The following is a 13,245-nucleotide window of genomic DNA, read 5'->3' as shown; positions in this document are numbered from 1 at the left end:
AAGTACAAAATTGATGAAGGGGGTTGACGAGAGGGACCCACGATCTCACCATCCCAACTATTTTTCAGGCCACCACTAGCTCACACATGCTCACACACGTGTTTAAGGCCTGTACTCCCTGTGTCCTCAGGCATGTAAAGCGTCAGTGTCGCGTGGTGCTGTACCCGCTACACACAGCAGGGGGCGCTGTGCACCAATCCTACACAATCTGACGCGTGAACTCTGAGAAACTTTTTTTTTCTTTTTTTTCTCTCTCTCTCTCTCTGTCTCTCTCTCTCTCTCTCTGTCTCTCTCTCTGTCTCTCTCTCTCTCTCTCTCTCTCTCTCTGTCTCTCTCTCTCTCTCTCTCTCTCAAAGTGGCTGGTGTAGATTCTGCTGCTCTGTGTAACGTGCCAGTGTCCCGGGCCTGCCTGCCTGTGTGCGCGCGTGTTGCCTGTTCAGGAGACTCCTTTGTTGGAGGGTTTTGCCCCGGTCCCCTCGGTGACAGTGGGGAGACGCTCCCTCGACGCGGACGCGGTCAGTTGGCGTGTCCCGACCCGGAGTGACGGCTGCGCGCTCCTATGGTTCCTCCCAGACACTCCTGCGCTGGTCCCCTCGTCTGACTCCGTGCCCCGCTCACCGCGGCTCCTCCGTGACCTACTTACAAGTGCGTCGGAGGCCGAAGCGAGTCCCGGGGCTCAAGATGTCGGTGGCGGGCTTGAAGAAGCAGTTCTATAAAGCCAGCCAGGTTTGCAAAAAAAAAAAAAACAACCCAACAACTTTTCCTCTTCTTTTTTTCTTTCCTTCCTTCAAGCTAGCAACTGTCACGGACCGTTAGCGGCTAGCCCCGGCTAGCACGCGAAGCTAACTGTTAGTGCGGCCGGTGTCGGGGTGAGGCTCGGGTCGTCACTCCGTGTCCCTCCGCCGGCAGACGACGTGTACCTCGACGCTGACCTGAGTTCGATTGCGGTGGCGTCCGGTCATCGGGCTGCAACAGCAGTATGTTTGCATTGGACGTCGTCGTGCTCGCGTGTTAACTTGCATCGATTCAGATTTGTTTGCTGCACAGTCAGTTGGCTCCCTGTGGCCCAGGGGCCCTCCTGCTGGGTGGCTCGCAGGAGGGGGACGTGTGACTGAACGGAGCCAGGATGTAAAGTGCAACAGTTAGAAGTGAGTTGTGGTTTCCCTGAAGTCGCCTGTGTGCTGTCAGTGTTCGTCTTGGTCAAGTGAGTCACATCGACATGGAACAGAGGGAACGACCCGTGCTTTAGACATGTCACTGATTCTCGTGGAGGTGGGAGAAACATCCCTGTTTTTAATTCAAAGTCAGCTCCTTCTGTCGTGGGTGGGGACGGTCAGAAAAAGATTTCCTTTGGTTTTTCTCTCCCCCCTTCCTACCCCTGCTGATCTAAGCAGGAAAGACATTTGGTTTCTGCCCCGGCTTCCTGTCAGGAACAGACTCAGCTCCCCCGCTGGTTTTGGTTGTGAGGAAAGAACATGAACAACAATTTTGAGGAACGAGGAGGAGGAGGAGGAGAGGAGTCTGGTCTCCTCCTCCTCCTCCTCCTCCTCATCGTCCCTGAGGCAGACTCCTCTCCTCCTCCTTCTCCTCCTCATCGTCCCTGAGGAACGATGAGGAGGAGGAGGAGGAGGAGAGGAGTCTGGTCTCCTCCTCCTCCTCCTCCTCCTCATCGTCCCTGAGGCAGACTCCTCTCCTCCTCCTCCTCCTCCTCCTCATCGTCCCTGAGGAACGATGAGGAGGAGGAGGAGGAGGAGAGGAGTCTGGTCTCCCCCTTGTTTCATTTGACTGCAATGCAGCTGCTTTTCTTGCCAAAACTCCACGAGAGTCAATAACACTTGACAACATAGCTCAGATTTTCTACACTGGAGGCATGCAGGAAGTTGGCTGTGGAAATTGTATCTGTGCCTTGTAGCTCACGTGTTCCTTGTTTTTCTCTCTTTTTATCATGTCCTTTTCTGAGGCTTGCTCCTCAGAAAAAAGAACCCTGAAATGTCTCCAACAAAATGACACTTATTGAGGTTTTAGGTGTGACAGGAGGAAAGGGCGGCCGTCCTGAATAGAGATGACAGATTTGGACAGTATCCAGTTGGCTATTTAAGAATAATCGTGCAGTTTATCAAGGTCATTTGTTTCCATTTAGAACTATGAATAAATAAAGTTATGGTTAGATGGAAGGACACTAGAATATTATAGTCAAAACATTGTCTGTTGCTAGATTGTAATGGACGACTGATGCAATTCACCAGCTGACGTGAAGCAAAAGTCAAACTCATGAGATTATATCTGTGGTTCTCACTGAGCAGCTGCTTTAGTTCATTTTTACACAGTCATCAATTCTGAGAAGCCATATTAAAACTCTGATACCTAGTGGCTATTTTTTAAACTCTCTTTTTAACCTTTTAACGTTAACGGTAGAAGCATCAAATCTACATATTCATAGGGACATATAACATACAAAAATGCTTATGTTATTTATTTCCTTTATACATTTTGTTGGACCAAAGCGTAAGTTTAGAACCATTGCTCAAGCCTCTTCCAAACATGAACACAACATATCGGGGGTTAACACAGAGTTAAATCAGGAGAGATTATTTCATGGATATGTTGATAAAAAGTAGATAAGAGTTTATCGCAGACTTCAATGAGGACTAAGCCAGTTTATCGGAATAATAATCAGTCTTCAATATAATCCCCATTGTGGTTGTATTACTCTTGATCGAGATCAAGTCATAACACAGGTGCAGGTGAAAGGATGAAGGCATTTCGGTTCGAAGCAGCAGGCGGATTATAACTGGTGCAGCTAATTGGGTCAGTTAAGAACAAGGAGAAGCAATTTGATTCTATCTACTGTGAGATGTGTAACTCTCCAAGTGTTTATGACATCCATCCCATACATGTATCTGGGAGTAGTAGACCTTTTTGTGATTGATGTTGCAATTCACTGAGTTGAACAGCATTGTATTTTAAAATCAATGCGTTTTAATCAATCGACTTTACATCACTGTGATATAGTGCTTTGATTTTGTCAGGTGTTTAGCTCTCTGGTTTAGCCATATACAAGAGTTCCTTTCTGTTATATCCAGTTTCAACAATTCCACACACGACTTTAAGAAAATGCAATTATATATCATGATACATATTTACGTATGCCATCGTGGATAACTTTATTTTGTCCATATCGCTCACCTCTAGTGCTGATAAGTTTTTGGCTCCTGTGTGTTTAAAGGGTGATCATTGGAGGCTTACTGATTTACTGGACAAAACCTAGACGGAGTTTGAGTTTGAATTTTAAATGCAAGATGAAATGGAGGAAGAAATTATAAAATATAAGCAGGAAGGCTTCTAAACTGCACTACGGCGACACAGCTTTCTTTTGAAAGTTTGACCTAGTTTGCAGTTCCGTTTTTTTGTACCAAGAATTTTTGTTAGAAAGCTGTTCCTAAAAACATGTTTTCTTTTTACTCTTTCAATTCAGTTTCTTCCACAATATCCATAAGTTTCACATATCACGTTAAAACAATGTATATCTACATCAAGATGCTACTTTCCCTCTTTATCTTGCTACTCAGTTTTCAGACAATCTTCTTCAGGGCCATGAAATCTCACGTCATCTAAAGCCAAACAAAAGCTTTACCTATGCTTTGTGTTGGTGCACTACCACTTAAACACGAAAAGGATACTTGTTTTAGACTGATCCCTCTGTGTAGCTCTGTGTGTTGTTTATACCAAAACTTCCCAACGATAACCTCCTTGTGTATGTTTTTGGGCTCCACTCCTTTGAGCCTGTTTGCACGTACATATAATATTACACGGGTTTGACACCTTGATGTGTGTTTAGTGGCGAACAGATAATTCTGATAGTACAGTTTTCTACTTCCGAAAAATCTGAAAATACTCAAAGTATTTGAAAGAAGACACCCCATCATGAATTAAATAAATTGCCGTTCACCAGAAGTCTTGTAAGGTTGGTAAGTGTGACAGCTAAGGTAAAATACGGTACCAAACATTTAGGACTGCAGACTGTGCAGTCTTAACTTTACTTGGACATACTGAGCCAAACACTGAGTAGGCTGAGAGTTGCGACTATATTTTCACTTGTGACCTGAATCCCCCGGGGCCCCCTGTCATGTGCTGTCTGCATACAGCAGAGATTCAGCAATACAACTAGGAGATACTGATTCTAGACAGTGAAGAAGACTGCAGATGAAAAACAAGCCTGCCTGGCTAAATCTGCCACATTTACATCTTGGACTCTTCATGTCGAATAATGTGCATTGTCCCTTTTTAATACATAAACAAACAAGTCACCTGCTGAGGTGGACGAGTAACCTTGATGTATTTCATTTTCTATTTGTTATGAAAGAATCACTGACTGATGGATACATAGATAAACAAACGCTTGAATAATGAATCAAACAAATAAACATCTCCGTCAGATCCAGTAACTCTGATTCCAGTAAATCATTTAAAATGGCCACCAACAGTAGTTGTGAGTCATGCAGGAATTGACTCATGCTGGCTGTTGATCAATCACAGAGGAGTTAATTTGTCTAAGGAAAAGAAAGGGGAGAAAAATAGTATCTTAACGGAGATATATTATGCTTTTTCAGTTATTCCCTTTCATCTCGTGTGTTATATAGGTCATTTTTTAAGTTCTGCAAAGTTGAAAGAGACTACACCAAGCGGCGTTTCAGATAGAGGCTGGAAAGAGGAGCTGCAGGAAATTGAAAGTATGAGGAAACAAATGTGTTTGTTTACTGAACATTAGAGCATGTAAACCTTTCAAGTCTGCTTAAATCTTTTAACCAAGGACTGGATGTGTCTGATTTGTCTAAATAATTGTTAATGATCAACAATGATCTGCAAAGGTGTCAGTGTTGAGCCAATGGTACATGCCTATGCTGTTTTTTTACAAAGGTGTAGTGAGTCATTGTGAATGGAATCATTGGCACTAACCGGCCCAGATGTTTCAGTGTGGTTTTGCTTTTGTCTGTGTAGAATAGGTCTACAAATTACCCTCCAACCACGGTCTGTTGTTGTGTGTGAGTTTTACTACCTTAGTGGTTTCATTGGCTGGGAATTGTTTTTCTGCCCATTGCACTTGGAGAAACTAAGACAAGAAACCATGTAGTTCATGGACACAGCAGTCAAGATTTGAATTATCTTTACTTGGCACCGCAGCACAATCTCATTGGAAAGTCAGAATAACAGTTTCATTTAATTTACAGTTCTCTGTTGTTGACTTCTGTCTCCAAAAAAGCACACACACACACACACACACACAATCCTTAGTATGTACAACAGTACGTATACTGTACATGAAGAGGAAAGGGACTGTTTTCAATTTCTTGGGCTTTTTTTTTCCTGGGGCCTAAAAACATGCTGAGAGATCTTACTTGGAACTACATGTGCTTTCAATCAACATATTTCAGTCTAGTCTAAGTTGTAGCATATTGTCTTTACTGAGATAGAAACGACTGAGTTTGCTGGTCCAGCATTTCTACATCCTGATAAGTGTAAACCAAAGAAATTGTGTATTGCAGCGTTGTTGTTCTTTTTTTAATTCCTTGTGTTACTTGTTATTCTAACTGGTATGATATGACACAAGGGCATTTTTAACACATGTTTATTGTTGTATGTTCTACACAGAGCAAACATGTGAGTGTGTAAATTAGATATCAGCTTAGGCTTGTTTCCATCTCAAATCATAACCTTATTAGGAGCATTAATTCACTTTCACTCGTCTCTCTCAACCTTTCCTCTGTCACCCTGTCTCTCTCTCTCCCTCTAGATGGTAAGTGAGAAAGTTGGAGGAGCAGAAGGAACTAAACTAGATGATGACTTCAAAGATTTGGAACGGGTAAGAGAGGCGTCTTACTCTGGTCTTAAAAAAGAAACCTCTTTAATTAAAGGCCTTTTTTAAAGTGTCATCTCATCTGTAGGTTAAGGACATTTTCTGACCTCTGAGAAGTAATTTCTTTACATTCAAATTTATCCCCTTTAAAAATACCTGAAAAGTTTAGAAGTGGGGCCAACATGATCCTTGACTTAATTGTTTAGTTGAGCAGGAGAAAATCAATCGATAACACTTGATACACTGTTCATGGCCTTTCTAAAGCACATAATTCACTGGTCCCAGCACCTAGTCTCTTAAAGCGCTTTTCCACCAACAGGGAACTGGTCCATGAACCGGTTCCATTCAGGGTTATTTGAAATGGTGTGCCGTCTGGCCGAGCGGCCTGCATTTCCACCAGTTTTGAGCTAAACCGTTGTTATCATGGACGCGCCATCAAATTAGTCTTCTAATATGATTTAAAACCAAGTTTAAAAGTGCATGTTACCGTAATATATTGTATCTAAACTAGTTATGAATTAAAACAACTACTGAGGTTTATTTTTTAAAATACCTTGAAAGTGTATGCATTAACCTCTGAACGCATTCCAGTGATGCTTTAACAGAATACTCCCTTAGCCTGTCACTATTTTTTTTAGTTGTGTGTTAACAGTAGCTCTGTTGTGAATGTCTGCTTCTTGTGTTTTGTAGAAAGTAGATGTGACCAGTAGAGCAGTAGTGGAGGTCATCTCCAAAACATCAGAGTACCTTCAACCCAACCCAGGTGAGAACATCATCTGTTCACATGCATGTCTTTTAAATTGTGAAGACTTTGTGACAAACACTTGTTTTCAACTCTTCTCCTCCAGCATCTCGGGCCAAACTGTCCATGTTGAACACCATGTCTAAGATCCGTGGTCAGGTGAAGAACCCTGGCTATCCTCAGGCAGAGGGACTGCTAGGGGAGTGTATGTCCAAGTATGGACGGGATCTGGGAGAGGAAACAAACTTTGGTAAGATGTTTCTGTATATGTGGTCCGGTGGTGCTATAATTACTATAGATACTTTAAACTGTAAATGTTCTCTAGTAATGTCACTGAGCCTTTAGTCTTTGTCTGTGTGGTTCAGGCGGAGCATTAGTAGATGCAGGAGAGACCATGAAGAGATTGGCAGAAGTCAAAGACTCTCTAGACATCGACGTCAAGCAGAACTTCATTGATCCGTTGCAAGGACTCTGTGACAAAGACTTCAGAGAGATACAGGTATCTGACACGACCTGTTTTATGATGGGAAAATAAACACGTTTTGTTGATTAAACCCTCCCATGGTGCAATATTAAAAGATACCCGACAAACCCTCTGTTATCATTCCTTCAAATGTTTAGTTCATGCAAGACATTGATCACCATCAAACTGACTATGGCTCTTTCTCCTTCAGCACCACCTCAAGAAGCTCGAAGGCCGTCGCCTGGACTATGACTACAAGAAAAAGCGCCAGGGCAAGATCCCAGACGAGGAGGTTCGACAGGCCCTGGAGAAGTTTCATGAGTCGAAGGAAGTGGCTGAGACCAGCATGTACAACCTGCTGGAGACGGATGTGAGCACGCATTTCTTATTGCTCAGTGTAGTGTTTGTTCTCTGGGGCGTCATTCGAAGACCAGTCCCTTTAAAATATCCCCAGATGTATTGGGATAGTTAGTTATACTTAACATAGTGACATTGATGAAATGTACCCACTTTGAAGATGGTGGAAAAAGAAAATATACATGCCTCAGACGGCCCAAAGGTGCTGATTCTGAAGTTCTTCGTGCAATATATATTAGAAATCAAATCAAATGGAAAAACATAATCCTATCCCTAATATGTAGATATTAACAGAGAACATTTTTAAAGGACAGCTATTTTAAGCCCTAGCCTTCTTGTTCTAGTAATCACCAGATTATATAATTCACTTGCTTCACTGTGGAGTTTGCCTGAGTTTCACTCTTGCTGTGGAAGGCTGCTGCCCAACGCACACCCACAGGACAAACACACAGCTACTGTACAGTTACACAAGATCGATGAAACACAAATAACACTGGCACTGCAGATAAACATACTTTAAATAGCTGTAGTTGAACAGGTAGAACATTTAATCAATGTTTGGTTTCAACAGTTACAGCTCTAGTTTAAGAATAAATTGTCCTAATATAAGATCTACTTATTATCTTGAGATGAAGTTGAATTTATTGAGAAAAAAGCTAAGCTGACTTGAGTGAGCTATGATTTTGTCTAACAAACGCATACATTATTTATTACACCTGAACTTCAGGATAATTTCTCTTAAAGGTGCAGTGAATGTCCACATCATGTCACTGGGTCAAGTATATAATGTATTTTTTACCGTCCAGAATATGGAGATGCTACTACTTTGAAATTGGTAATACAGTAAAATACAGTAACTTAAGCAATGATTTGATTGTCTTACAAATGTGATCTGTGCATGTGTAGATCGAGCAGGTGAGCCACCTCACGTCCCTGGTGGAGTCCCAGCTGCAGTACCACCGACAGGCCGTGCAGGTGCTGGAGGAGCTCTCCGACAAACTCAGAGACAGGTGCAGTAATAAAAACTGACACACAAATACCAACATACTCTACAGTGCACCACACTGTCCAGCTTATTGCTTGGTGCTTTTCGAGTCTTGTTCAGTCTCAGGAACTCCAGATTTAGTTTGTATTTGTTGTAAATATTTGAGAATGTAAGACTCTTCGCATCCATTTATCTATTTTGGCAGGATGAGCGAGGCTCAGTCTCGCCCAAGACGTGAATACACACCCAAACCCAAACCCATCTTTGACTTCGGAGATGACAATCATTCAAACGGTGGATACTCAACCTCAATGGCTCCTCCACCTTCATGTAACTCTGGTAAGAAAAAATGGATGGGGTCTAAGAAAAGAACTTAAATGAGGATCAATATCAACATCTTGTCTTTTTTTTTTTCTTTTTTTTTTTTTTTACCAAATACAAACTTTAAAGTCAATTTAAACTTAACATTAATGCTAAAATGAGGAAGTGGCTGACTGTACAGTTGGCACCAACAAAACAAAAGAAGAACGAAAACTCTTCTCTCTATCTACGCACGCATGTGCGTGCGTTGCACCAAGCCAAAGTAGCATTCCTGCAGCCTTATAAATCTGACAGAAACTAAATTGAGGGAAAAAAATCCCCCCATCGCCAATATGATTATTTAAGACCTGCAGCCTGTCAGAACCACTGAGCAGAAATACATCAAACATTCATTTTGCATTTGGTTGTTTTTCTTTCCCCAGCTTGAGGCTTTTTAACTGCTGGCTCGAACTGAATGTTTGACTCTCACATACACACACTGACCATGAGAAAATGGATGTGTGTGTGTCTGTGTGCGGGGGAGGGGGTTAGTGTGTGTCCGGTCCTGTCATCTCAATGGCCTTTCTCCAACTGACCTTGTTCCTCTTTCCCGTGACATCATCAGAGCAGTCTTTTCACTCGGCCAGATTGTCCTTTCGGAAACCAAGATTGTGTGAGTCACAGATTGTGTGGGTTTGTTTTTTTTAGAGTCACAGTTTCAGTTGTCGTATTGAAGTGGCTCCTGTGTTTGTGCAGCTCCTGGTGGAAACCTAATTGATTGTGTACTGTGCATGTGCAGTTACCCAGCGTTGTGTGGCTTTGTATGAAGTCCACATCCTGTAGCAACTGCAACCTGACTTTCTCAAGTATTAACAGCTCTTTAATGACCTTTATCTTAACATGTGCTTATTTAACACATCAGGATTCTATTTATTCATTATATATTATATACTGAAAATAGGAGAGTTTTACGTTGAGGGGAGACTGCTCTTAAATTTATGCAATAAAAGTCTTATTACAATATTGACTTTATATTGGCACAATCAGTATATTGTTAGAAAATATGCTCACTAATTGACCCTTAGTTATCATTAACTGCTCATGTTGGGAGGTGGAGGAATTAACACTTCTTTAAGAATTAGCAGTAGCGTTATAGATGGAAATTGTGCAAATTTATATGAATATGACCTCAAAGAAAAGAATTGCGCCCTTAAATCTAGGCCTTTTAAAAGATAATGTCAGGTGAATGCAACATTCATTCTGTTCAATCACACCTTGTCACATCGTGTCACGATGTGCACATGGAATAAATTGATCTGTTTTATTAAACAAACTGATTTATTACCTTTATTGTTAACAAAACTTTTTCTGGCCTTATAAATGAACATTGTAGGGAGTGAAATACAGATAATAGGAGACCAACACTTTCTCCCTCCTCTGGCCTACCCAGCAGTCTGTGGGGTGGACTCGACACAAAGAGAAAATTGTTTGGCGACAAAAAGGCCAGTTTGTCCGTGTGTGGAGCCTCATTCTGCTCTGCTGATCTATGTGAAGTCACAGAGGAGCAGATAGAAGAAAAGACGGAAGCTGGGAGATCAGTCACACACAGACCTGCTGTCATTGGATACTGTGGATTTTGTTCAACTATAAAGTCTGTCAGCGTGTTGTAGTTGATCTGGCTTTACTAATGTCTTACTTACATAATTTTTGTTCAAGTGTGAACTACAGTAAAGAGTAGATTATATGCCTAACATTTTCTGAAACCTTCACTGCATGAGTGTATCCAGAATTTTTTGAATTTTTGTTTTTCTGCCTTTTTGTCTTTGCATCATCTTCATCTTTTCTCTCCTCGCCTGTGACCTTTCAGTGCCGGAGCAGCCGAGCTGTAAGGCGCTATACGACTTTGATCCGGAGAACGAGGGGGAGCTGGGCTTCCGCGAAGGCGACATCATCACCCTGACCAATCAGATCGACGAAAACTGGTACGAGGGCATGCTGAGCGGCCAGTCGGGATTCTTCCCTCTCAACTACGTTGAGGTCCTTGTTCCGTTGCCTCATTAATACAAAGAGAGCAAGAGAGGAGACTGACGGAGAGGAGAAGTTAGTGGGAATTGTGACGAGGGAAGTGAGTGGAGCCAGGGAACGGTCCGCAGAAGATTAATTTTCAACTTCGGCTCCAGCGTCATCCTCGCAGAGTGGTTTGGGGGATTTCAAAGTCCACACCAGAATATCAACCTATTCCATCCAAAGGTAAAAGGATTGACACTGAGATGGACACAAAACGTTGTTACCTGTCAGTCAGAAAACATTTCTTTAGTAACAAACTGATGAAATGCAAGCAATATTTTTTTCTTTAACCATAAATTACAGAAATAGTAAAAAGAATTGTATTAAATCTGATTAAGATGACTGGAATGATGCATTCACATGATCCTCTGCAGTCGGTTTAAACAGCAGGTTGGTCGGCGGTTTTCCACCAGTCAGTTTTCAGGCTAGAGAGGCCGACTCAAACCTCTCAGTAAAATCATGTAACCGGACTCAATGTCATACTCATTTCAAAACTGAAACTTTGAGTCCCTTTACAAGGACTGGCCCGCAGCTCGTGACGCCTCCTGTTGGTGTGACTGAGAATTACTTCTACCTGAACTGAAATGGAACTACACAGAAACAGAAATGTAGATTTAGTAGCGTCTTGAAAAAAAAAAGGATTACCGTGTCACAATTTTAATGAGAAAGACGAGTGAAAATGTCTCTCAGATTTGGGATTTAGGTCCGTTGACTTTAGCTTCACAACACACCAGTGGCTTCATTTTTTTGTTATCATTTCAGTATTTGATTGATATAGTTTCCGCTCACTACAGCAGTTTGTTTTTAAAGTGTAGAACAGCTTAATGAATATGTGAGAATATGTACCTGCACCTTGGTCCTCAGATGAGATTGATGTGTGTGTGACAGACTCACTCCGCCATTATACAAAGACCCAAAGTTAAATGCAGACATTGCACCTTTTTTCGTCACTCAAGGCGTGTCTAGAAGCACTGGTAGATTAGTCTGCTTGTCTGTCCAATAGAAACAATGGAGCCAAAAAAAAAAAGTGCACATAGATGTTCTGAAACAGCCATATATTCATTTAGTGTCGGGCCTGTTTGTCTTATCGTATTGAGCCCTTTACCTTATTGTCCAAGACTTTTTCACATCCAATTTGAAGGCGCCTGTTTACTCCATGTGATGCCTGAGCAGACGACGCTGCTGGCAGCGACTTCGTCTCTCATATACTTAACCCACTGTCCCACTGTCTCTGTCTGTCTCTCATGTATTTGAGAATGTGAAACTCATTTCTGCTTCGAGTCTGACCACGTTACTCTGATCACGGTGTTTGTGTAATGGGCTGATGTAGTGAAATCTGTGAAGACGAGGGAGGTTTGTTGTTTTGGATCGAGCCACCTTCCACAAACCTGCAGCCGGAGTCTAATGCAGCATAAAAACTGTACAGTATGAGGGAAAGACCTGGAGTGAAAGGGAAAACATCAAGGGTGGGGGGGGTTGGAGGATTGGAATAATTTGGAGAACCCCTTTTACCAAACATGAATCCTCACCAAAACACGTGTTGAGAGTCTGATTCTTTTCAGGGGGAGTTTTGATGAATAACAAGTCCTACTTCACTGTCCGCAGTCTCTTTCTGCTACATTCCCCGACTGCTTTGTGTGTTTGTCCTTCACTCCTGAGTTTGGTCCTATATGTTTACATCTCTGATCCTACTTCATTTCAATGCTTGTATCAAGTTCAGGGCAAAGTTAAAGGACTGTGGGAGGTGCTGTCTGGATCACACTGTAATAAAAAAGTCCCTGTTAACTGTGTTTGAGTGCCTTTGGAAAAGAAAGGAGGGAAAGTACAGCGACTAATACAGCAACCAAAACCTAACCTAGCTACTTAAAAACAATGGTTTCTTTTTCTTTTTTCTACTTTAAGTTTTTATTGTTGCCATTGGCACTTTTCCTGTGTAAAGATGAGATGCGTGTGCACATTTCTGACACTACAGCAGCTTCCTGAACATGTATTTGGATAATGTGAGGTTTATCAACAAACCACCAGAGGAAGCTGCTTTTATGTAGAATTTAATCCATGTGTGAAAAAAAAAAAAGTCCCTCTGGTTTCTTTGTGTTTTTAAAGGGCTATACATTTGTTTAATCAGTCTTAAATGAACAGCATAAAATCACTCGGGCTCTCGATAGTATTATTTTTTATAAACAAGACCTTAAAACATTTTAAATTAATCTTTGCATGTAGTCCTATGTTACACCTTGTAAATGTACGTCTTAGATTTAAGTTGCCTTTTTACTTTTATGTGTATGAGTACAGAATTTAACCGCAATATTTTGTCTTTTTATTATCAAAGTGTTTGTACGAGCCTCTGTCTCTTCCCCTACCCCCATTCTTACTATAAATAAAAAAGGGGAAAAAGGTGTTATTGTTGTATTTGATCAACGGTGAGTTCCTGGCTTTGAAAATGTATTTCATGCAGTAGAGCGGGAGAACTTGATAAA

General features: G+C 41.6%; 1 protein-coding gene across 3 annotated transcripts; it reads left to right on the top strand.

Annotated features, from left to right (window-relative positions):
* Positions 1-334: 334 nt before the first annotated feature.
* sh3gl1b (SH3-domain GRB2-like 1b) lies at positions 335-13,164 on the top strand. 3 transcript variants are annotated; one of them, XM_035646622.2, is made up of 10 exons: positions 335-726; positions 5,792-5,860; positions 6,545-6,617; positions 6,703-6,846; positions 6,962-7,095; positions 7,271-7,429; positions 8,323-8,426; positions 8,607-8,740; positions 9,327-9,374; positions 10,569-13,164. In XM_035646622.2, exons 1-10 carry the CDS (start codon positions 682-684, stop codon positions 10,760-10,762), a joined length of 1,104 nt encoding a protein of 367 aa, XP_035502515.1. In that variant the 5' UTR covers positions 335-681; the 3' UTR covers positions 10,763-13,164. The 3 variants fall into 3 exon arrangements, with proteins under 3 accessions (XP_035502515.1, XP_035502517.1, XP_035502516.1); XM_035646623.2 differs by lacking the exon at positions 335-726 and adding an exon at positions 761-1,148; XM_035646624.2 differs by lacking the exon at positions 9,327-9,374 and having other exon boundaries at positions 339-726.
* The last annotated feature ends 81 nt before the right edge of the window (positions 13,165-13,245 follow it).

The sequence above is a fragment of the Scophthalmus maximus genome, chromosome 13, assembly GCF_022379125.1.
Source record: "Scophthalmus maximus strain ysfricsl-2021 chromosome 13, ASM2237912v1, whole genome shotgun sequence".
Classification (NCBI taxonomy): domain Eukaryota; kingdom Metazoa; phylum Chordata; class Actinopteri; order Pleuronectiformes; family Scophthalmidae; genus Scophthalmus; species Scophthalmus maximus.
Note: the sequence above shows the minus strand (reverse complement) of the source record. Positions and strands in the feature narration are given on the sequence as shown.

Excerpts from the sequence above, each read along its gene's own strand:
- sh3gl1b (XM_035646622.2), top strand. The coding sequence starts at position 682 with ATGTCGGTGGCGGGCTTGAAGAAGCAGTTCTATAAAGCCAGCCAG. Across the intron at positions 727-5,791 it reads AGTTCTATAAAGCCAGCCAG|ATGGTAAGTGAGAAAGTTGG; the intron begins GTTTGCAAAAAA and ends CTCTCCCTCTAG. Across the intron at positions 7,430-8,322 it reads ACAACCTGCTGGAGACGGAT|ATCGAGCAGGTGAGCCACCT; the intron begins GTGAGCACGCAT and ends GTGCATGTGTAG.